This window comes from Erythrolamprus reginae, chromosome 2, assembly GCF_031021105.1.
Source record: "Erythrolamprus reginae isolate rEryReg1 chromosome 2, rEryReg1.hap1, whole genome shotgun sequence".
Taxonomy (NCBI): Eukaryota; Metazoa; Chordata; class Lepidosauria; order Squamata; family Dipsadidae; genus Erythrolamprus; species Erythrolamprus reginae.
Window position 1 is genome coordinate 168806883 of NC_091951.1, and position 25214 is coordinate 168832096.

The following is a 25214-nucleotide window of genomic DNA, read 5'->3' on the forward strand; positions in this document are numbered from 1 at the left end:
TTGGCATACAACCATTCATTTAGTGACTGTTCAAAGCTACAGTGGCACTAAAAAAAAGTGATTTGTGAATGTTTTTCACACTTAATACTGTGGCAACATCCCCGTGATCACATGATCAAAATTTAGATACATGCCCAACTGGCATGCATTTATGATGGTTGCAGTGATCATCTTTTGCAACCTTCTGACAAGCAAAGTCAATGGGGAAGTTATATTCACTTAAAAACTGTTGTTTCATTTAACGTTCATGATAGGAAAAGTCGTGAAATGGGACAGAACTCACTTAACAATTGCTTAGCAATTGAAGTTTTGGGCTCAGCTCTGGTCACAAGTCAAGGACTAGCTGTACTGTCTGCAATCTGGATCATCAATGGGGATTGGTACTGATCAAAATTTGTGCAATTTACAGCTTATGTTTATCAACATTTGTGCAGATTTGCATGAGCAAGCACCCCACAATCTCAAAGATTTATCTCAGGGTGTTGTATAAACAAACTCTCGTTGAAATCCAACACATTATGTGTGAATGCTTGGAAGATAATTTTATGGACCTGAGTATGATCGTGTTAGACTTTCTGCTCAAAAAGAATCAGAGATTAATTGGGTCAATATTTTTTTCTATGATTTTCAGACTACGGTATCGGATGCATTAGATCCAACAGAAGAGAAAATGATATTTCTATAACTTGAGGCTCAGCGAAGTAAATATGCCTGGAGCTTCAAAATCAGTAACAAAAAACTTTGCAGGAAGAAAACTTGCTTTTAAAATAAAATTTGTTTTGGTACCAAGGTCAAAATCTGACCTTGTTTCCGTTTGTTCAACATCAGCAACTTGGATAAAAATCAGTCTGGCTCACAGCATAGGAAGAACTGCTTACGAAAGGAATATCCAACCTAGCTTCATAAGAAATATATTTTAGTGAATTCCTTAGACGGCAAAATATCTTGGTAAAGAACAGCACCATCATGAATGATTACTAACCTTGTGCATCACTGCCCCAAAGCAGCACTATTAATGATTTATCAAGTGAAATACTTTTTCTTTTCTGACATTTTCTTAAACAAAGTGTGCATATTTTGCAAAATACTGAAACCTTGCTTTTACTGACATTCAAAAGCTATACAGTGTTCCCTCGATTTCCGCGGGGGATGCGTTCCGAGACTGCCCGCAAAAATCGAATTTCCGCGAAGTAGAGATGCGGAAGTAAATACACCATTTTTGGCTATGGACAGTATCACAAGCCTTCCTTTAACACTTTAAACCCCTAGATTACCATTTCCCATTCCCTTAACAACAATTTATTCACCATTATTATTGGTACTCACCATTGAAAAAGACACTTAGTGATCCTGATATTTATAAACATAGTTATTTATTAACAATAATTATTTTTTTTGTTATTTCTTTTCCAAAATTATTAGTTTGGCGATGATGTATGACATCATTGGGCGGGAAAAACCGTGGTATAGAAAAAAACCCCGCAAAGTATTTTTTAATTAATATTTTTTTAAAAACCGTGGTATAGGCTATTCGCGAAGTTTGAACCCGCGAAAATTGAGGGAACACTGTATTGTGGTTTCTAAAAAAAAACAACATATTGCTTCACCTACCACTGTCATTTGATTAGTGGTGGTTTAACTAAATAGTGATGCTTTAATATTTTTATTTTTATTTTGCCTCTAAGCCTGGGGTCCATTAACTTCTATTGAGCCTGTGACCTTGGTAACAGACATAGCAACTAAGTACCCCTTACATCATGCAGTGCAACCCTAGAATCTTGATACTTCTGACCTTTTGTAAGTGTAGCATTTACACTACCAGCTATGTTCAAATTGAAAAATCTGTTGAGGCAAAAAGTTTATGTAAACTCAACCACAGCCTTGCCCTCAGAACTGATCATGTTAATCAGCCTTGGGCACAGACATCTCTTTCCAAGCCTATCTAGAAATACGTCTTTATCTGATTGAAGAAAAATGAAGAACCTGAAAAATGAAAATACAGTGATACCTCGTCTTACAAACGCCTCGTCATACAAACTTTTTGAGATACAAACCCGGGGTTTAAGATTTTTTTTGCCTCTTCTTCCAAACTATTTTTACCTTACAAACCCAAGCCGCCGCCACTGGGACTTCTCCGGACTTCTGTTGCCAGCGAAGCGCCCGTTTTTGTGCTGCTGGGATTCCCCTGAGGCTTCCCTCCATGGGAAACACCACCTCCCGGACTTCCGTGTTTTTGCGATGCTTCCGTGTTTTTGCGGACTTCCGTGTTTTTGCGATGCTTCCCAGCAGCGCAAAAACGGGCGCTTTAGCTGGCAAAAGGGGTGAATTTTGGCCTTGCACGCATTAATCGCTTTTCCATTGATTCCTATGGGAAACATTGTTTCGTCTTACAAACTTTTCACCTTACAAACCTTGTCCCGGAACCAATTGAATTCATAAGATGAGGTATCACTGTACATATTTTGGAAGGGATTGTCAGAAATTGCACAAGAGTGGATGCTTGCTAACTTTTGTTGCCATCAATGGAACAGCTAAGTACCAACAAAATGCAAGAGTTCCCTGCCAGGCTTGGTTTGTTCAAAGAAAAGAAACCCTAGTTGAAAGTCCAGTTGCCTCTTGAAAAGCATTTTTGGAAAACCATTTTTGTGGACAATCATCCAGAAATAATATCAGGGGGGGAAACCTGCATTAGAATCCCACAAAGAGAAATAGTTGATTTAAACCAGGCATTGTCAAGGCTTGGAGGCCACAGTATAGGCCCTGAGTGTCAAACTTGCAGCGTTGCATTGCCGTCATGTGACATTTCATGATATTTTTCTCCTTCGCGGAGCTGGGATTGGCGAGGCCTGCATGTGACACATCTGGCCAGTGGACTGCCAGTTTGAGACTTCTGGTATAGGCCAAATAGATGTTTTCCAAGGGAAACTGGACATGCCTGTGAGAATAAACTGGATCAGGATTTCACCTCAGAACATCTGTTTCACATCTGCATTTCAAAGTGAGGTATTATTGCCATGCAGATCTCCACATAAAATAGCCTGGTTCTAATTTAAAAAAAACATTATTCGACACAGATTGGTGATTTGCAGAGTGTGGTTCTTATGAATTTTGTCTAAATTGCTTTTGTGGTCATTTTATCTTTATTAGCAGAGAGTGGATGCCGTAGAGTAGGAGGCTTAGCACCTTTAAATAATTTAACTACTGTGAGACAAATTTATTACCATTTGCAATGAAAAAAGAATAATTATAATGTTCTAAGCCTTTGGGGCACCTTTATTGTAATTTCTCAGATTTTGTTCTTTCCATCTCTCCCAAGTACTAAGAAATTGAAAATTGATTGCTAAGTATTTGAAAACCTTAATCTGTTTAGTGTGGACACCATTACACACACCCCCCCAATTACAATGGCAGTTGGAACGTTGCTTATTGAATATGACCACCTCCATTTTAGAGTAAAATGACTCCATTTCAGAATAACACTGCAGAAGTGTTGTTGTTTTTTTTAATTATTATGGCAGAGTATTGCTAATGGCTGGAGATTCTGGGATTAAGGTCTCTTTCTTGAGCAGAGTGCCTTCCAAATTTGTTATTCTGTTATTCTAATCTCTGCTGAAGGGTAAACTGAGTCATGGAAAGAATGATGATACCATCTGCAGAATGGAAGATGGAAATGGGCTGATGGAGGGGAATATAGATCTTGAGAAAGCCTCTACTATGGGATTGATATGCAGGTAGTCCTTGATTTACATACATTCATTTAGTGATCGTTCGAAGTTACAACAGCACTGAAATAAGTGATTTACAGTATTACCGTTTTTCACACAGCTGTTGTGGCATTCCCATGGTCCCATGATCAAAATTTAGTTGCTTGGTAACTGACTTATATTTATCATTGTTGCAGAGTCCTGGAGTCATATGATCACATTTTGCAAACTTCTGATAAGCAAAGTTAAGGGAGAAACCAGATACCACTTAACAATCGTGTTACTAATTTAACAACTGCAGTGATGTTAGTGAGGCAAAATTCATTTAACAAATATTTCAGTTAACATAAATTTTGGCTCAATTGTGGTGGTAAATCGAGGATGTACCTGTAATAGTGAAATAAGAAGGGCAATGATTTATCTCTTTTAAGTGGGGAATGGTAGAGAAGGATTTCATCATCAAAGCAAGCAGGAATTCTCATGCAACACCATAATTGGTCAGGGTAAATAGTGATCTGTAGTTCTGGTTATCAATCTCTTGCAAAACATCTCTGTCTAGGAATTAAATGCTATCTTCAGCTCAGAGAAGGCAGCACAGGGAGTTTTTCATTGACAACTGCTGTATTTTTCTGCTGGATGTTATGCAATGCTTTGGTCAAAAGCTGATCCATTAAGTATATGAGGCTGGCTTGTTCTTTAGCTGGCGCCTTTGCTTAGATAATCCAATCAAGGAACTTATTATAGAAGAATTTAGTGCACAATTTGCTTTACTAAGCAAATTAGGCCAAAAGTTAGTGGGATTGAATTATTGCAATTGGACTTGTTATTCGTAGATTGACCCCACTTTCCACATCTTGAAGGAATGGGGAAAGTGGTCAATAAAAATGCTAGCACAGGATCACATTGTTCAGAATGATGTTTGAGGCATTCTGCTCAGTCTGAAGTCCACACCTCAGATAGCCCCAGCAACTTTATAATTGTTTTAGATCAACAATGGGTTTTGGAATTTTCTGGGCTGATGACAGAAGGCTGGTGAAGGAGAGGCCCAGAAGTTACCAGTTATAAGGTTTGCCTGTTTGTTTGTTTGTTTGTTTGTTTGTTTGTTTGTTTGTTTGTTTGTTTGTGTTGAGTTGAGCTGAGCTGAGCTGAGCTGAGTTGAGTTGAAAGGGACCTTGCAGTTCATCAAGTCCAACCCGCTGCTTAAACAGGAAATCCTACAACACCCCAGCCAAATGACAGTCCAATCTCCTCTTGATAATGTCCAAAGTTGGGGAGTTCACAACCTCTGCTGGCAGGCCGTTCCACTGGTTGATCGCTCTGACCGTCAGGAAGTTCTTCCTTATTTCTAGGTTGAATTTCTCCTTGGTCAGCTTCCAACATTGTCCCCGGCTCTCTGGTGCCCTGGAAAACAGTGTGACCCTCTCCTCTCTGTGGCAACCCCTCAAGTATCTGTAGACTGCTATCATGTCCCCCCTGGCCCTTGTTGGATATTATCTTGTTTGTTTCTAGGTAGTGGCAAAGTTGTTTTTGATTATTTTCTCCAGTATTTTTCCAGGTATAGAAGTCAGACTGATTGGTCTGTAGTTACCTGGGTCAGTCTTTTTACCTTTTTTATGGATGGGGACTACATCAGCTAGTTTAAATCGTTCACAGACAGGGTTAACTTATACTGTAGGTAGGTTTAGAATTCTGAACTGAATTGGACATAAGAAGTCAGTAGAGCTTTCTATTTGGGGTGCTTTGTATCAGTTTTTCTCAGTTGGCCAGTTGTATCAATTCCTCCCCCCACCCCCCAAATTGCTTTACATTCTTTTTCATGACACAAAGGTGAGCCAATTTAGTCTAATGCAGTGGTTCTGCAGTGGGCATGCTCTGCCTCCATTCTTTAGTCAGCCATGTATGCCGTCATTCGGCTACTGTCACCTTCAAGTGTGGAGACAGTGCTGTGCCTACTGTCCATTGTCACCGTACATTGATGCTAAACTACCAGGGGTGGATTCCAACTTACCTCAATGCCGGTTCGCTTCCTACTGTGCCACGTGAGTACACCTCATACACATGCGCATGTGCAGTGGCAAAAAATAACCCCCTCCCAAGAAAGCCAAAAACAAGATGATGACCACATGCATAATGTTGGAAACTCGGCTTCTGTGCATGCTCAGAATTGTAAAAAATCCCATTTAATTTTTTTAAAAAATAATAGTAATAATAGTAATAATAGTAATAGTAGTAGTAGTAGTAGTAGTAGTAATAATTTATTAGATTTGTATGCCGCCCCTCTCCGTAGACTCCCTCTACGCAGACAAAAGATGGTGGTGCCCACAGACCACCAAACCGATTCTGTGATATCATTGAGATGTCACCAGCAGATCACTACCAGTTTGGGCGAACCAGTCCAAACCAGATGGAATCCACCACTGTAAACTGCCCAACCAGAGGTAAGTTCTTCCCAGTTCAGACCAGTTTGCCAGAACTGGTAGCGACCTGCCAGTGACATCACAATGATATCACAGAACCAGTTCAGTCGGTGCCAGTCTGTGGGTGCCACCATCTCTTTTTTTTTTAATGGATTTTTAAAACATTTTTTAAAAAATCAGCTTTTTTTCTTCTGCACATGTGCAGAAGCCAAGTTTCCAGCACCGGGCATGTGTTTGCTATCTTATTTTCACTTAAAAAAAAAATATTCCAGTTTCTTTTATTTTTTTTCAGTTTCTTCTGGGTTTTTTCCCCTTCTGCACAAGCTGAGTTTCTGGCATTGTTCATGTGGTCGCCATCTTGTTTTTGCATTTGGGGGAGGATTTTTTTGCCATTGTGCATGCACACGCGCACCCAGGAGGCACGGTCACACAGCGTGGGAGGAAGCGAACCGGCAGCGAGGTAACCAAATATAGTATTGGTAGAACATAAGGAAGATTATTTTGACAGATGGGCCAGATCTGTTACCATCCAATAAGCAGAAACTCATGACTTAAATTCAAAGCTAGTAGACAATCTGTTTAATGGCTCAGACAGATACTGTACCTCCCTAATTCACATGGGTATTAAAGGGGCTTCTCATAATCAGACCTGCAAGATTCTGTAATTATGGCCCCTCTCTGGAAAAGTGACCTTAGCTTCCTATGGAGTTGATTCTTAGTCATGTCTGCCTGGTGGGTTTCACAGTATTATAAATGGTTTTACTCTGTAGCCTTCGTGACCCTTATAAAGCTGACATTCCAAAGGGGTGAAAAAAAATATAACAAGCTGAAGTAGCACAACAATGCAGTCTTTTCATAGCATCGAGGTGTATTGAAACCTAGGCCTGCTAAATCGATGTTTCACTATAATCGGTTGCTGTTTAGTCTAGGCACTGATCCTGCTTAATATATTGGTAGGAGTGGTGTTGCACTTTCTATAACGAATGACTTATAACTCAAAGCCAACATGACAAAGCAGCATGGCAGCTGTTTACCACAACAGGTTTGCCCAGGTTCGCCTGGTGCACCAGTTGCGGCCCTATCTGGACAGGGAGTCATTGCTCACAGTCACTCATGCCCTCATCACCTCGAGGTTCGATTACTGCAACGCTCTCTACATGGGGCCCTCTGAAAAGTGTTCCGAAACTTCAGATCGTGCAGAACGCAGCCGTGAGAGACATCATGGGGCTTCCTAGATTCGTCCACGTTTCTGCAACACTCCGCGGCCTGCACTGGCTGCCGATCGGTTTCCGGTCACAATTCAAAGTGTTGGTAATGACCTTTAAAGCCCTACATGGCATTGGGCCAGAATACATCCGGAACCGCCTTCTACCGCACGAATCCCAGCAGCCGATAAGGTCCCACAGAGTTGTCCTTCTCCGGGTCCCATCGACCAAACAATGTCGTTTGGCGGGCCCCAGGGGAAGAGCCTTCTCTGTGGCGGCCCGGCCCTCTGGAATCAACTCCCCCCAGAGATTAGAATGGCCCCCACCCTCCTTGTCTTTGGCAAATTACTCAAGACCCACCTTTGTCGCCAGGCATGGGGGAGTTAGGATATTCCTTCCCCTAGGCCATTACAAGTTATGCATGGTATGTTTGTGTGTATGTTTGGTTTTTTATAATAAGGGTTTTTAGTTGTTTTATTAAATTGGATTGTTACATGGGTTTTTTTGGTTTTTTTAATCATTGTTGTTATCTGCCCCCAGTTTGTGGAGAGGGGCGGCATACAAATCCAATTAATAATAATAATAATAATAATAATAATAACAACAACAACAACAACAACAACAGCTTGAGAGCTTGTGGTATCCCCTGTCATCATAATGGATGATTTGAATTTGCTTACAGTGATGAAAACACACAGGGGAAAAATGTGGGGATTTTTCCATATGAGAGGTGGGAATTAATATCCATCACTAAGAAATTGTTCATCGTACAATAGCAATAGCATTTAGACTTACATACCATTTCACAGTGCTTTACCGCCCTCTCTAAGCGGTTTACAGAGAGTCAGCCTATTGCCCCCAACAATCTGGCTCCTCATTTTACCGACCTTGGAAGGATGGAAGGCTGAGTCAACCTTGAGCCTGGTGGGATTCCATCTGCCAAACTGCTGGCAGCCGGTGATCAGCAGAAGTAGCTTGCAGTACTGCACTCTAACCACTGGCCACCGAGACTCTTTGCAGGACGGCATACCACATGGTACATGGTATAGAACAGTGTTTCCCAACCTTGGCAACTTGGAGATATCTGGACTTTAACTCCCAGAATTCCCCAGCCAGCATTTGCTGGCTGGGGAATTCTGGGAGTTGAAGTCCAAATATCTTCAAGTTGCCAAGGTTGGGAAACACTGGTATAGAAGACCTGAAATACCTGATCCTTTCTTCTTCTCCCACCCCTTCTCCTTGTTAGATATTTCTGCTTCTTCCCCTTCCCTTGCTTTTGTAATGTGGGACTTGAGGAATACTTCTGGAGAAGGCTTGCTCTAACTAAGATACAGGCAGTCCCCATTTTGCAACTACCTCGTTTAGTGACCATTCACACTTATGGTGGTGATGAAAAAGAAACCTGGGCGGCCCATCCTCCTGTTAACGATTTTGCAGGTCTGAAAAGGAAAGGAAAGCTAGTAAGATTGTTACGTTGTGATATTTCACTTAACAATTGCTTTGCATAATGATCATGTTATCAATCCCAGTTGTGTTCACTAAACAAGGACTACCTGTTCAGGAATACTCTGCATATTGATTTTTCCCCCTTTTGTTTTTTTGAGTAACATATCCAGTTCTCTCCGATTAAAAATAAATAAATCATGCTTGCAGGCAGGCAGACCTGATTTTTGGAATATTTATTTATCCCTAGTTTGGCAGTACCAAATCAAATGACTCATGGCAATCCCACCAGATTGCAAAACAAATCCAGGTGGCTCGTAGTTTATAGTCACAGTAAAACAGCACAGTTGCTGATAAAACCTTATAACAAGGTAAAAATATTTTCTTAAAGACCCATTAACCTTCCAGGAAAGAATGTCTATCTCTTATGGTTGCCCTGTTCATGTAGATGACATTACCACCCCACAAATTAAATTATTAATTTAATATTAAGATATTTTCTATATTAAAGAAGACATTAACTGTTCTCTATCACCCTTTTCAAATGCCAGGTAAGGTGCTAATTATAGTTCATTACTTAATATTTCTTAAAGACCCATTAGTCTTCCAGGAAAGAATGTCTATCTCTTATGATTGCCCTGTTCATGTAGATGACACTACCACCCCACAAAACACCTTATGAAAAAATGCAGTTTTTACTGATTTTTCTGGAAGACATTAGGTGGGGTCAGTCTGTGCTTCTAATGATAGGCAAGAAAATCTGCCTCTGCTACCCCTAACTTTATAGAGGAGAAAAACCTGAAACTTCCTTTCCAATACTCTGCATATAGACTACCATCTTCAGCTTGAAAAAGCCTTGGTGATATTTAGGAGCCAGGCCGTATAGCATTTTATAGATCAGCATCCTCAAATCCATTGGAAGCCAATGCAGCATCCACAAAACATGATTGTATCAATTCTCAGATACAGTAGATGGGCTACCCCATAGTGCAGTAGTTACAGGTTCTGAAAAGTTTTCAAAGGCAGCCCCAGACAAACTACATTGTTCAGGTGATCATGGCCCCCTCAGTCAAGTCCCAGGTAGCTGGCAGGCCAAGAAGCAAAAATGTGAGGAAGACATGCCAGACTTAAAAAGATTAAATAGACTCTCCATCTTGAATCTCCCTTCCCATCCAATACCTTGTAAAGCAAACTGAAATATTGGCCTGCAGTTATACACAGCAGCAGATTATTAATTTAATTTTAAGATATTTTCTATATTAAAGAAGACATTAACCGCCCTCTGTTCTCTATCACCCTTTTCAAATGCCAAGTAAGGTGCTAATTATACTTCATTACTTAATATACGGTTGAAATTGGGTATTGAAAGCAATACTGTATGCTAAAATGCATTGTTCCATTCAAATCAGTTAAAATACTGAGGGTGTGAATTCCTTTGTATTCAACTGGCACAACCTATCACTTCCACAGACGAGAACCTGTAAGTCTGTTTAGCGTATCCAGAAAAAGAAAGTTTTAAATAAGTTTTCATTCCATTGTGAATGAAATTTCCCAAACCCACATGTTATTATATAGTATAGCCCCAATTCACATTGCATTCACTTTAGATTGATTTGGGCCATCAAGTCAGTTTTGAATGTTAGTAAGCATGTAGATATTTTACATGATTAAATTGATTAAGCTTTATTAATTTATAAATTGTAAACCAGCTTTTGTAGAGTGTAGAATAAAGAAGGAGGGGAAGGGAGAGGAGAGATGATGGAGGAGGAGGGGGAGGGGGAGGAGGAGGAGGAGTGAAGAGTTGGAAGGGATCTCGGAGGTCTTCATGTCTATCCCCCTGCTTAGGCAGGAAACCCTATACCACTTCAGAGAAATGGTTATCCAATCTTTTCTTTAAAACTATCCAGTATTGGAGCATTCATAACTTCTGGAGGCAAGTTATTCCACTGTTGAATTGTTTTAACTGTCAGGAAATTCCTTCTTAGTTCTAGATTGCTTTTCTCCTTGATTAGTTTCCACCCATTGCTTCTGGTCCTGCCCTCAGGTGCTTTGGTTGCTAAGTTTCTTCTATTACTGAACCAAAAGTCTAGATCAGAAACTTCAAGCTAAAGTCAGGAATTTGCAACGGTTGGTTTTCTTAGCAAGAGGAGTAACATTGATCAGACTTTCTCAGTTGATCCATCAAAACGATTCTAGATTAGTTAAAATGTAATCACTTCTATATCTCAGATTTTATTCACTTGAGCTGCATTGTGAAGCAACTGAACCCCAAATAGACTTGATCTCAGCATCCCCAAAGACCTCATGCCATATATTGGCCTTGGATTGAAGACTTGATCTCCCTTATTTGAGGTATTCTAGGCAGACTCTTACTATTGCTATGTCTATTCGGTCAAGTGCAAGGAGTGAGAACAAGACTGTGAGCTGATCAGAATGACCTCTTTACTATTACTTGCCTATTTAGCTCTCCAGACTGTCTGCATCTCTTGGGAACCGACAGGTAAATCTTCAAGGTTATTTGTTTTTGAGGGTGTGTGGGTCAAGTTTCAGTCTCTTTCTTCTCTGCAACCCAGCGGTAGGTTGCTCCCAGTTCGGACCAGTTCCTAGAACCAGTAGCGCTGGTGGCAGGAGGCTCCGCCTACCCACTTTGGATGCTTCTGCGCATGCGCAGAAATGTGTGCATGCAAGCGTGCACACCAACCAATAGCACAATCATTTACAACCCACCACTGCTGCAGTCACTCCAAGCTTGCCAGATTCATAAATCCACTCCCCACTCTAGCTGAAGATAGAAACATAGAAACATAGAAGACTGACGGCAGAAAAAGACCTCATGGTCCATCTAGTCTGCCCTTATACTATTTCCTGTGTTTTATCTTAGGATGGATATATGTTTATCCCAGGCATGTTTAAATTCAGTTACTGTGGATTTACCAACCACGTCTGCTGGAAGTTTGTTCCAAGGATCTACTACTCTTTCAGTGAAATAATATTTTCTCACGTTGCTTTTGATCTTTCCCCCAACTAACTTCAGATTGTGTCCCCTTGTTCTTGTGTTCACTTTCCTATTAAAAACACTTCCCTCATGAACCTTATTTAACCCTTTAACATATTTAAATGTTTCGATCATGTCCCCCTTTTCCTTCTGTCCTCCAGACTATACAGATTGAGTTCATTAAGTCTTTCCTGATACGTTTTATGCTTCAGACCTTCCACCATTCTTGCAGCCCGTCTTTGGACCCGTTCAATTTTGTCAATATCTTTTTGTAGGTGAGGTCTCCAGAACTGAACACAGTACTCCAAATGTGGTCTCACCAGCGCTCTATATAAGGGGATCACAATCTCCCTCCACTACAACTTCCATATTTTACTTAATATATTTATCTAAACATTATGTTAACCATTTAAATCTTATAACTATTAAGTCTCTGTATTAGTCTTAATATACTTATATATAGAAATCTATATAGAAATACAAGAGTGTAACTAATGAAGTACAGTGTCCCTCCGTGTACTTTAGATCCATATTTGTCTATGTGTCCATCAGTCTTCCACCCACCCATCCCTCTTTTATTTATGCAATCTGCATAACTACTTTCTCTTTTTCTTTCCCCTGTGTACCCTGCCTTTCTCTCAAGGAACTGTTTGTCACTTTGGTCACTAACTACAAACAAAAAAGAAAAGTGCGCATTAGTAATCTATCTCAATGACATCCTGCTATTTGCAACTCGATAGAATTGGAATCAGAAATGCGAGAATTAATGGTGCAAGAGACAAATACCAGCCAATAAGTACAAAAAGATTAATTGGGGCAGAAACCATCATTTTCCCTTTTGTGCTAAAATAGATACTGAGGAATCTTTGCAATAGTGGTGAATATTTATCTTATGTATTGTTAGACATTTCTCCTTGTGCAGTTGAGAGAAAAAGTAGTGGACAGCACTACTGGGATTAGAAGCTAAGCAAGGTTGGAACTAGGAATAGATACTCGTTAGAGCATTGATTTTCATCCTTTTTTGAGCCGCAGCACATTTTTTACATTTACAAAATCCTGGGGAGCACCCCCAAGCAAAATGACACAAAATGACACTCTAACATAGTACATGTTGTACACCATCAGGATAGACATAACCAGCTGAGGCTGAGGCTTCATCTAGTGGTGGCAACATTTACCTCCAGTCCTGATCAGGATTAGAAACCGGGACCATGGGGAGGAGTAGCAGCTTCAACTACTCGCCGCGGCCACACAATGACAAGTGCGCAGCAGCCCGAGTGGGGACCTTCCTGGGTGTGGATGACAGGCGGCCTGCTATTGGTTCATCACTAGTAGTCAGGATGAATCCTAGAAGGGGATTGGTCAGTGAGCGTTCCCTGTGCTTCCACTCTTCCTGTTGCTGATAGCTGGAGGGATTGTGAGGGGAATGTTTATGTTCGGATGGAGGCGGCTGGTGGCGGGTCGGATAAATGGCCTCCGTGGGCTGTATCCGGCACGTGGGCCGTAGTTTGGGGACCCATGTTTAATTTCCCCACGGCACACCTGACCATGTCTCACGGCACACTAATGTGCCGCAGCACACTGGTTGAAAAACACTGTGTTAGAGAATAATAGGTTTATAGAGGTTTGATGAGGAAGTAAAAAAAAAGGTCTGGAGGACTTAAGAAATCAGTAACACACAATTCTGTACTGCTATGCATAAAACTGTATAAATTAAGCTATCAGGAAGTGACGTGAGATAAACACTGTTTTTGATCAGTACATTCACAGCAATAGAAACATCAAATGAAGTTTCCCGTAGGCTGTCTAAATGTATAGCAAGACCAGCCTTCTGGAGAATTTGAATGTTAGTTATGACTAGCTAGCATGTTCAGTGGTAAAAGGGTTATGGAAGCTGCAGTCTAAAATCTCTGGAAATCTCTCTGTCATAGTCCATGGGCTGTTATTTCCTTGACATGCGGAAGAGTTCCTGTTAAGACAAGTAAATACAAAAAGCATTGCCTGTGTGTGTAAAGAGAGAGGGGTGGATAATTATAGTGTATCAAGACATATGAACCTAGCTCTAGTGTATGTTTTGACTTGAGAAAAAAAAATCTGTAAAAGCCAGTGTGGTTAGAATATTGGATTCAAACTTGGCAAACATACCAAAAAGATTTAACAGTGATGTTAAGGGAGATTGATCTGCTCTCTATTCCACTAGTATCACCATGTTATATTTACAGTTAGGTCCCACAGAGTGGGCCTTCTCCGGGTCCCATCAACTAAACAATGTCATTTGGCGAGGCCCAGGGGAAGAGCCTTCTCTGTGGTGGCCCCAGCCCTCTGGAACCAACTCCCCCCAGATATTAGAATTGCCCCCACCCTCATCACCTTTCGTAAGCTCCTTAAAACCCACCTCTGCCATCAGGCATGGGGGAACTGAGATATTCTTTCCCCCTAGGCCTTTACAATTTATGCATGGTATGTTTGTTTGTATGTATGTTTGGTTTTACAATAAGGGTTTTTTAGTTGTTTTAGTATTGGATTTACATGCTGTCTTTTATTACTGTTGTTAGCCACCCCGAGTCTACGGAGAGGGGCGGCATACAAATCCAATAAAATAAATAAATAAATAAATAAATATATTTAAGATCATGAGTTCAAAAATCAGTAAAGTGATCAATGCAATGGGTGTTTTGAAAGGCTTATCAAATAATTACAAATGCCCAATCATATTCTGTTAAATTTACAGTAATGAAGAGGCAAAAGCAAACATTTGCCCCGCACAGAAATATTTCAATTGTAATCTTAGTTTATTTAAGCAAAGCACTTGTGGGAAATGCCTTTCAAGAGGGAAGGCTGTGTACATTTGCCAAATATGTAGCAATAAAGGCAGGTGCTGTGAAAAGTGGAGAGGAGTCATGAAGGGGAAACTCGGAAAAGGCTACTAACCCCTCCTTCCCCTTCTCACTTTTCAATGTATGTTTGTATAGTGGGAAGCCTCTCTGTCCATGGAGGCTCTCCCCACAAATGAAGAGTACATGGAGAATCTCCATGAATACAGTGGTACCTCGAGATACGAGTTTAATTCGTTCCGGACCTGGGCTCTTAAGTCGAGCAGCTCTTATCTCGAACGACTTTTCCCCATAGGAATTAATGTAAATAATTTTAATTGGTTCCAGCCCTCAAAAAACTCACAAAGTTAGTCTAAATTATACAGAAAGACATGTTTTTAATGAAGAAATGTACATGTACATATAAATGAATAATGAAGTTTCTTTCACTTAACTTGTAAACTTTCTTAAACTTTTAAATTTACATATGTTCAACTTCTCTGCCACCCAATCCTGTAGGACAGAGGTCCCCAACCCTTTTTGCACCAGGGACCGGCTTTAAGCGATCAAGAGAGGAATGGGTGAATGAATGGACGGAGGGTGGGAAGGAAGGAAGGAAAGAGGGAAGGGACAGGAACAGAGGAAGGAAGCAAGGAAACTTATGAAAGGGGAGAGTAAGAGAGGAATGAGTGAAGGGAGGGAGGGAGGGAAGAAGGTGGGAAGGAGAAAGAAAAGAAGAAATAGAGGAAGGGAAGGTAAAAGAGAGAAAGAAAAAGAGCAAGAAAGAAAGAAGGAAAGAAAGAAAGGGGGAAGGGACAGGAACAGAGGAAGGAAGCAAGGAAACTTATGAAAGGGGAGAGTAAGAGAGGAATGAGTGAAGGGAAGGAGGGAGGGAAGAAGGTGGGAAGGAGAAAGAAAAGAAGAAATAGAGGAAGGGAAGGTAAAAGAGAGAAAGAAAAAGAGCAAGAAAGAAAGCTGCAAGCACCCCCCCGAGCCCCCCAGGCCGGCTGCAACCTTTTAAAACACGCGCGCCGCTTCGCAGCTGTCTCCTGAAGCCGAACGCGGAAGTTAGCGTTTGGCTTCAGGAGACAGCTCCTTGGCACTTGTATCTCGAATTTGGGCTTGTAAGTAGAACAAAAATATCTCTCCCCTCCCAGCTCTTATCTCGAGTTGCTCTTAAGTAGAGCAGCTCTTATGTCGGGGTTCCACTGTAGAGACTACCATACAGTACTGTACCACCATATCTGAATTGCAAACCCCAAACAGCCACAAGAGGGCAGCAAAGAGATAAAAAATGAACTTTACTGCCATCTGGTGGTGCTCTAATTTTTGTAGGTGAGATATTGTAGTGCTTCTGATAGAGGTGGTGAAAGGTAGTGAGGAGAAGGGAATTAGCATTCAGACTGAATGAGATTAGAAATCCTATGTATTTTCCAGATACTGTAATTTGCACAAACTCAGTAAAAGCAATCATGCCTAGATTTCTGTTTGCCCTCCAAGTTTGCACAAATCCCCAAATATTTTCCTTTTTGAAGATAGAAAGAGACACAATTTTAAAGTTTTCCAATTTTCATTATAGCCCCATAGAACTAGCTGGCTTACACCGAGCCATTTACAGCATAGCAGGTTCCTCTACCCACTAACCACAGGCTGAGAATCATGAGCCAAAAAGAATCTTGCTATAGAGCAGGGCTGTCAAACTCTCAGCCCAAGGACCGAATGCGTCACGTACTAGTCACACCCACGGCCAGTTTAGCGAAGGGGAAAAAAGTCTCGCTATGTCATGTGATGCTGCTGTGAGGACGTGAGTTTGACACCCTTGCTATAGACACTATAGCAGTGATGGCGAACCTTTTTTTCTTCAGGTGCTGAAATGTGTGAGTGTCCACACCCATAATTCAATGTCTGGAGAGGGCAAAAACACTTTCCCTTGCCACCCAGAGGCCCTGTTAAATATTTTGCCATGGGGTCTCTTAAGGCTTTGTTATCTGCACTTCATATCTCCAGTTCAGTGCAAAAAACCCCTACTCCCTGCTGAAAAAAAATGCACTTTCCCCAGGTCATGCGCCCCCCAGGCATCGCTCCCCCCCCCCAGGGGGATCCATCCCACTATTTGTGAAGCACTGGGTTAGCCCAAGAAGGCATGCTATCAAGTCCTCCCGAGGAAGTAAGGAAGCCTGGAGGATGATTTGGCAATTGGTGTCTCACTGAAGACTGGTAGGTCTGGAAGGCCCCTTAACCAGTCCTGATTTTAAAAAGCAGCAAACCCCATGCTTTTCTACAGGCCTTTCAGAGGGCTGAGCACCATATAAGGCAGTCAGCATTTTACTGGGAAGGTTTTGGCCCTGCCAATACATACAGCATGATGGACTGGTTTTGATCATGCTATTCTTTTAGAATTGCAAGTTACCTAGAATTAATTGTGTGGGAGGCACATTCTTGCCCTCTCATTTTTTTCTTCTTCAGTTATTTATGACTTTATTAGTTTTCTTCGTTGCTTTTGTTAGTTTACAACTGGATTTAATTTCTCTAAATTTAAACCAGAATGTCGTTGATGGTCTCTATCCAGTGTGGTTTTAGCCAGTTTCATTTTTTATCACCTCCCTTCTTAGCATAGTTAATGGAAGGAACTTGAATAAATTACATGACCAAAATATAAGATCCTGACCTTGTTAAACATAGTTTCCAATGGTATTTATTTCTTGGTGCTATTCTCTCCTTCTTCTCCCTTCCCCCTCCTCCTCATTCTCTCTCTCTCTCTCTCTCTCCTCCTTTGTGTTTCAGCTCTGCACTGTAGCAATCTCTGTAACCATAATTTGAAGGAATTTAATTTCCATCTGCGCTTTTATTATCCGGTTTTCACAAATATGTAGTTACAGGGGGAAAATAGCATTTATTATTCTGCACTCGGTATTAAGACTGATATCCTTGCTTTTCCAGATCTCCATGTGTTGGTCATGATTCTGAAAAATCACGTAAACCATTTTAAACGAATAAATGAAATAAAACCACATTTTAAAAATCTGGACATCAGCAGTGCAGAGGGGATAATATCGTCTTCACTGTTGCATTTTACACTAAATGGCGCTTCTTGATGCCTCTCAAGATTATACTCACATAACAGCATCTGACAATAAAGGCAAACATGACTGTGTTTCCACCCAACCAAAATGCTTTTTATGTTTGGAAAACACATTGCTAGTTTTTCTTAGCTCAATGAATGCATGAAGAAATGTCCACAATGCACAGTAGCCCTGTCCCCACGTTTTCTGTACATCCAGTTAGTAAGCCTGTCCCATCTCATTGACTACCTCAATTTTTCACATTGTCTGGCAAAATTCCCTATCCTGGGATTTGGGCATATTTGAACTGAACCTTATTCATCTTACTCAGCTTCTCTTTAAGCTAACCACAATCCAATTCCTGTAAGGTTTGCCCCCTATCTCTTTATCATCTCCCCTGTTCTCTGCTGGATCCTTACCAGCATATGAGAAGGATTTATACTGACGTCAGCCTGCAAGAAGACTGCATTTTTTCCCCATGTTAGGAGCATTATCACTCATTCAGCCACCACTCGATAATAAGAAAACAACTTTAGAATTGGGAGAGAAAGTAAACCTTTAAAGTTATTAGGGTGCAATACAAAGCTAACATTTGGGATCGTTGGTCAGGAAAATGCTACTAGGCTGTAGTTTTGTTGTTGGTGATTATTCAGGGTTTATACAGCACCTAAACATTATGCAATGTAGGAACACTTGTGTGTTGTAGCATCTTCTATAATAAACTTAATAGAAGAATATGGGAACGTCGCAGGTTTGAAAATAAATAAAGAAAAGACACAGATACTAACAAAAAATATGACAGAGACGCAGAGAAAATATTTAGAAAATTTAACAAATATGAAAGTCACAAAAAAGGTAAAATACTTAGGTATATGGATGACCTCCAAAGCCATATCTTTAAAAAATGACAACTACTTAAAACTGCTAGGACAGATTAAAAAGGTGCCGTGGATATTGCCTATCTGGACTTCAGCAAAGCCTTTGATACGGTTCCACATAAAGAGCTGATAGATAAATTAGTGAAGATTGGACTTAATCCCTGGATAGTTCAGTGGATTTCAAGCTGGCTGAAGCATAGACATCAGAGAGTTATTGTTAATGGTGAGTATTCTGAGCAGAGACAGGTTACAAGCGGTGTGCCACAAGGGTCTGTTCTGGGTCCTATTCTTTTTAATATGTTTGTGAGTGACATAGGGGAAGGTCTGGTAGGGAAGGTTTGCCTATTTGCCGATGACTCTAAAGTGTGCAATAGGGTTGATATTCCTGGAGGGGTCTGTAATATGGTAAATGATTTAGCTTTACTAGATAAATGGTCAAAGCAATGGAAACTGCAGTTTAATGTTTCCAAATGTAAAATAATGCACTTGGGGAAAAGGAATCCTCAATCTGAGTATTGCATTGGCAGTTCTGTGTTAGCAAAAACTTCAGAAGAGAAGGATTTAGAGGTAGTGATTTCTGACAGTCTCAAAATAGGTGAGCAGTGTGGTCGGGCGGTAGGAAAGGCAAGTAGGATGCTTGGCTGCATAGCTAGAGGTATAACAAGCAGGAAGAGGGAGATTGTGATCCCCTTATATAGAGCGCTGGTGAGACCACATTTGGAATACTGTGTTCAGTTCTGGAGACCTCACTTACAAAAAGATATTGACAAAATTGAACGGGTCCAAAGACGGGCTACAAGAATGGTGGAAGGTCTTAAGTATAAAACGTATCAGGAAAGACTTAATGAACTCAGTCTGTATAGTCTGGAAGACAGAAGGAAAAGGGGGGACATGATCGAAACATTTAAATATGTTAAAGGGTTAAATAGGGTTCAGGAGGGAAGTGTTTTTAATAGGAAAGTGAACACAAGAACAAGGGGACACAATCTGAAGTTAGTTGGGGGAAAGATCAAAGGCAACATGAGAAAATATTATTTTACTGAAGGAGTAGTAGATCCTTGGAACAAGCTTCCAGCAGACGTGGTTGGTAAATCCACAGTAACTGAATTTAAACATGCCTGGGATAAACATACAGTGGTACCTCAAGATACGAACCCCTCATCTTACGAACAACTCGTGATACGAACCCGGGGTTCAGAAAAATTTTGCCTCTTCTTACGAACTTTTTTCGAGTTACGAACCGGCGTTCGGAGACTGCTGGGAAGCCGCGCGGCTGTTTTAAAAGGTGACAGCCGGGCGGCGGGGCTTCCCAGAAGCCTCCCGAACGCCGGTTCGTAACTCGAACAAAGTTCGTAAGAAGAGGCAAAATTTTGCTGAACCCCAGGTTCGGTTCGAGAGGTTGCTGGGAAGCCCCCCAGGCCGGCTGCGACCTTTTAAAACAGCCGCGCCGCTTCCCAGCTGTCTCCCGAAGCCGAACGCGGAAGTTCGGCTTTAGCGTTCGGCTTCAGGAGACAGCTGAGAAGCGGCGCAGGTGTTTTAAAAGGTCGCAGCCGGCCTGGGGGGCTTGCCAGCACCCCCCGAACCCGGGAACCTGGGAAGCCACCCAGGCCGGCTGTCACCTTTTAAAACAGCCGCGCGGCTTCCCAGCAGTCGCCGAAAGCCGTTTTTTTTGCGGGGTTTTTTTTGGTTGCACGGATTAATTGACTTTACATTGTTTCCTATGGGAAACAATGTTTCGTCTTACGAACCTTTCGTCTTACGAACCTCCTCCTTGCACCAATTAAGTTCGTATCATGAGGTATTACTGTATATCCATTGTAAGATAAAATACAGGAAATAGTATAAGGGCAGACTAGATGGACCATGAGGTCTTTTTCTGCTGTCAGTCTTCTATGTTTCTATGATTTGGAAATTTGGAATAACTTGCAATTATCACTAATTGGAAGAATTTCTACAATTAAAATGAATATCCTTCCAAAAATTTTATTCCGTTTTCAAGTTATCCCTATTAATCCCGGACCAAATTTTTTTGCAGAGTTAAATAGTATAACAAAACAATTAATATGGCAAGGCAAGAAACCAAGAATAAAACAAAATTCATTAGAAGACCGTAAAGAAAGAGGAGGCCTAGGCCTCCCAAATTGGAAATTATATTACCAAGCTACTGCCCTAACATGGATAAAAGAATGGGTAACTTTGGAAAACCAAAGATTGCTTAATCTAGAAGGCCACGATTTAATGCTGGGCTGGCATGCCTTTATATGGTATGGAAAATTGAAAACCCATTCATATTTTAAAAGGAACACTCGTATGATTATTTAGATGAAGACAAAGGGTTGAGTTTCTTAAATGCACAATTCATATATGAAAAATAATTCAGAACATTTTCATTTTAATAGGTTATTTATTTTGGTACTTTACTCATTTGTAATACATTATATGAGCCAAGGTGGTGCAGTATTGCAGGCTACTTCAGCTGACTGCTAGCTGCAGTTTGGCGGTTCAAATCTCAGCAGGCTCAAGGTTGACTCAGCCTTCCATCTTTCCCAGTTCGATAAAATGAGTACCCAGGTTGTTGGGGGTAACATGCTGATTCTGTAAACCACTTAGAGAGGGCTGTAAAGCACTATGAAGCAGAATATAAGTCTAAAGTGCTATTATTGATGCCTGAAGTATATATTTGTTATAGTAAGTAACTGGCTTATTAGAAAAAGAATTAAGTAGAGCAGTGTTTCCCAACCTTGGCCACTTGAAGATATCTGGACTTCAACTCCCAGAATTCCCCAGCCAGCATTTGCTGGCTGGGGAATTCTGGGAGTTGAAGTCCAAATATCTTCAAGTGGCCAAGGTTGGGAAACACTGAAGTAGAGGAGGGGATCACCTGCTCTCTGGAACATCTTGCCCCCCTCCCGATGCGAGGTTGGCCCCATCCCTCCTATCTGCTCGTAAGGGCCTAAAGACCTGGCTCTGTCAGTTAGCTTCGGGCAAACATATATACTGTATATGATTGTAAGCCAGCCAGAGTTAGCCTGTGATAAGGTGGGAGGCCAATACATTTCATAAATAAATAAAATAAATAAATAAGTCATGGGAAACCCCAGGTGTAGGCTAGGAAAAAAAGGCTAAGAGAACGCAGTGGCCAAATCACTTCTGCCTTGCTGCCAGGAAAACTATAAAACTGCATTTCAAACTATATTTACTAACTGGTAACGCTAGGAAAAATAATCCCGTTTTATGGCTGCTTAAAACTAAGCTTCAAAGATACATTTTGAGCAGTTGCTGCTGTGGAAAAGAAAATGGCTGCTACATATGGACAACCATGCCTCAGTTTATAACTGCAACACATCCCGTTGGGAAGACACATCTGCTTGTGGCGGTCTTGTCCAAATTCTAAATGTGTGAATGAGAAACACGGGAAATTTGAGGCTTCCATTTTGTAATGTTTAGTACGAAATTTGTTTGTTTAATTCATTTGCCACCCATCCTCTTTCAAACAACTGTGGGCATAAAATATATATCTGCACCACCACCAAGAACCATGCAATGCAATACGGCTCCTGGTGTGACAATACAGTATTGCATGATAAGTTGCTGCCCACTGTCAGCAATTCAATTCTCTCCAGCTCAAGGTTGACTCAGCCTTCCATTCTTCTGAGATTGTTGGGGGTCATGTGCTGATTCTGTAAACTGCTTACAGGGGGATATTTATTTATTTATTTTATTTATTTATTGGATTTGTATGCCCCCCCTCTCCGTAGACTCGGCGCGGCTAACAACAGTGACAAAAAACAGAATGTAAAAATCCAATATTACAACAGTTAAAAACCCTTGTTATAAAACCGATCATACATACAAACATACCATGCATAAATTGTAGAAGCCTAGGGGGAAAGAGTATCTTAATTCCCCCATGCCTGACGGCAGATGTGGCTTTTGAGGAGCTTACGAAAGGCAAGGAGGGTGGGGGCTATTCTAATCTCTGGGGGGAGTTGGTTCCAGAGGGTCGGGGCCGCCACAGAGAAGGCTCTTCCCCTGGGCCCCGCCAACCGACATTGTTTAGTTGACGGGACCCGGGGAAGGCCCACTCTGTGGGACCTAACTGGTCGCTGGGATTCGTGCGGCAGAAGGCGGTCCTTGAGATAAACTGGCCCGGTGCCATGAAGGGCTTTATAGGTCATAACCAACACTTTGAATTGTGACCGGAAATTGTGATCGGAAACTGATCGGCAACCAATGAAGCCATATATAGGTCTATTGTGATCGGTCTTCAGCCTTATTACAACTTTATGTCATCTAATAATTATTATTCATTATGGAAATTAACAGGGTGGATTGCATTTGTGATTCAAGTTTTTGCTTCTCTTGCAGCAAACTTCCAAGCTGGGCAAGAGCTGTTGTCCCCAAGATATTTTACGTCACAGAGAAGGCATGGAACTACTACCCATATACAATTACAGGTAAGTTTTAAGAGGGTTGTGATGGTAAAGAAAGTAAATGTTTTAATTATTTCAGTTGTTACATGACTCTGTTTTTTGATCTTGGATTAAAAGTGTTATTCAATTTTTTGAATATAAGTGCTCCATCCAACGCATATTAATTTTCAGTTGGATATACATATATTATTTGTTCAGGCTTAGAATCACAAGCAGTTAAATCAGGGAAATGACACGCAAAGTCTGCACAGAATGACAATTAGATTGGAGGTCGGTATTAAGCAAAATAATCACCGTGACTTTTTATAATGGCAGTGACAGTTGATATGCAACACTGCTGAATTAATTAGCCTCTGCAGTGAAATGGGAAATTGTGAGTTCTATTTAGACAAATTAATAGAATGGAACTTTAGCCGAAGTCTCGGAATTCCTTTGTTCAAGAATGACCACAGGGAGGATAGCAGCAGGCCATGAATCTGGAGTCAGCCAGGCCTGACTGACTCCAGCTGACTCTGAAGATGGGATTTCTAATGTCTGATTTACATCACTTGATTCCTTTCCATGTCTTGTGCAAATACAAAAAGATGCAGAAATGTCAAAGACAGAAATTTTTTAGAGAGGGGTTGTAGTTTATGGATGTGAATACGTTTTTCCTTCCCCAAAACTACCTGCTCTCATTTCAGTTCTTAACTTCTGCTCCCCCCACCCTCCCAATATAGAAACTTCATTTGGGTCCATCATTGGACAAGGGAGCTGGGTAGCTGAATTTTGGACTTCACTCCTGGGTTGGTTCAAGAAATTCAATTCAATTCAATTTATTTGATTTGTAAGCCGCCAATCTCCAAAATGGACTCTGGACAGCATATAACAATAAAAACAGTATACAATACATAAACCCCCCCAAATTAAAAACATTCATCTATCAGTCATTCATCACTCCAGAAATTGGGGTTGTAGTGTCTTTAAATAGCAAATGGGCAGCCTCCTGTGCCCAGTTAGTAATCACCTGATCCCTGACAGCCAATAGAAACAATGAAGATTTGAGATATTTTTTTTTGAGGTGGCCAGATAAGGTGGAATTACCTCAGGCAAGACTGAGTTATTTTAGGTAGTCTTTGACTTAAAACCATTCAAAAGTTACCTTGGCACTCAAAAAAGTGACTTACGACCATTCCTCACACTTATAACCATCATAACATTCCCACAATCAAGTGATCAAAATGCCAGCACTTGGCAACCAGCATTATTTATGACAGTTGCCGCATCCTGGAGCCATGTCATTGATGACTTTCCCAGCTGACTTCTAGCAAATAGTTAATGGGGGAAGACAGATTTGCTTAATGACCACATGAGTCACTAAACTGTAGTGATTTGCTTAATGACCATGAAAAAAAGGTCATAAAATTGGATGTGTGACTCATTTAACAACTGCCTTGCTTAGCAGCTGAAATTCTGGTTGTAACTCAAAGACTCTCTCTGTCTCTCGTTTTTCCCCTATATGTTCAGTGTGAGAAATCTTACCTTTCTTTGCTTGTAATAAAATTATTATTTTTTTTAAAGTATTCTGGAGTTGACAGGCTGCCTTCTAGCTCCCATCTCAGCTGCACATTTTTCAGTGCCTTTGAACAGTGGCTTAACAAATGGTTAGTCTAGGATTACCTGTCGTTGAAGTTGGCTGGCTTATTCTCTAATACATTTCATAACCTTAAAAGTGCCACACAAAACTGTTATTTTCATAACACAAATTCACGGGTTATTTCCTCTTAACTTTCATATGTAAAAGTTTTATAAATTATAGATTAGAAAACTCCCTTTAAAAATAATGACTGCCCATATTTTTGTTTCTTGGTCTAGTCTTTGCTGGATATATATTACCCAACCTTTTTCACTGCTGCTTAAATGTTGCACTACATAAAATTGTGGAATATAAAATTGATGTGCTATAATTCACCTGGTTGCTATAGCCGATTTCTCTCATAGTTAGTTATTGCACTAGGGATATTATTTAGTAGAGGTTACAGGGATCAAGCACTGCTTCATTCAGTTCATCCAAGGACAAGTTGTCATTCTTCATAATTAGAACTTTTGCTAACTGGAGAGGCAAGCTGAACACGAATTAGTTATATGGCTACAAATTATTGTTTATGGTACCAGGGCTCAGTTTGCTCTCTCAGCATGCCTATCTGAAAATTGCATTACATGTCCAGGGCATACTCAGTGTTCTTTTAAAAACAAAAGCCCTGATCTCACTTCTGCCATCTGAG

General features: G+C 40.8%; 1 protein-coding gene across 1 annotated transcript in view; it reads left to right on the forward strand.

The window, feature by feature from the left end:
* PITPNC1 (phosphatidylinositol transfer protein cytoplasmic 1) overlaps positions 1–25214 on the forward strand; it is a 207499-nt gene that overhangs the window by 100958 nt on the left and 81327 nt on the right. The window contains exon 3 of the mRNA XM_070740337.1: positions 22886–22974. Coding sequence (XP_070596438.1) covers positions 22886–22974 — 89 coding nt within the window. The remainder of the gene's footprint in view (positions 1–22885; positions 22975–25214) is intronic.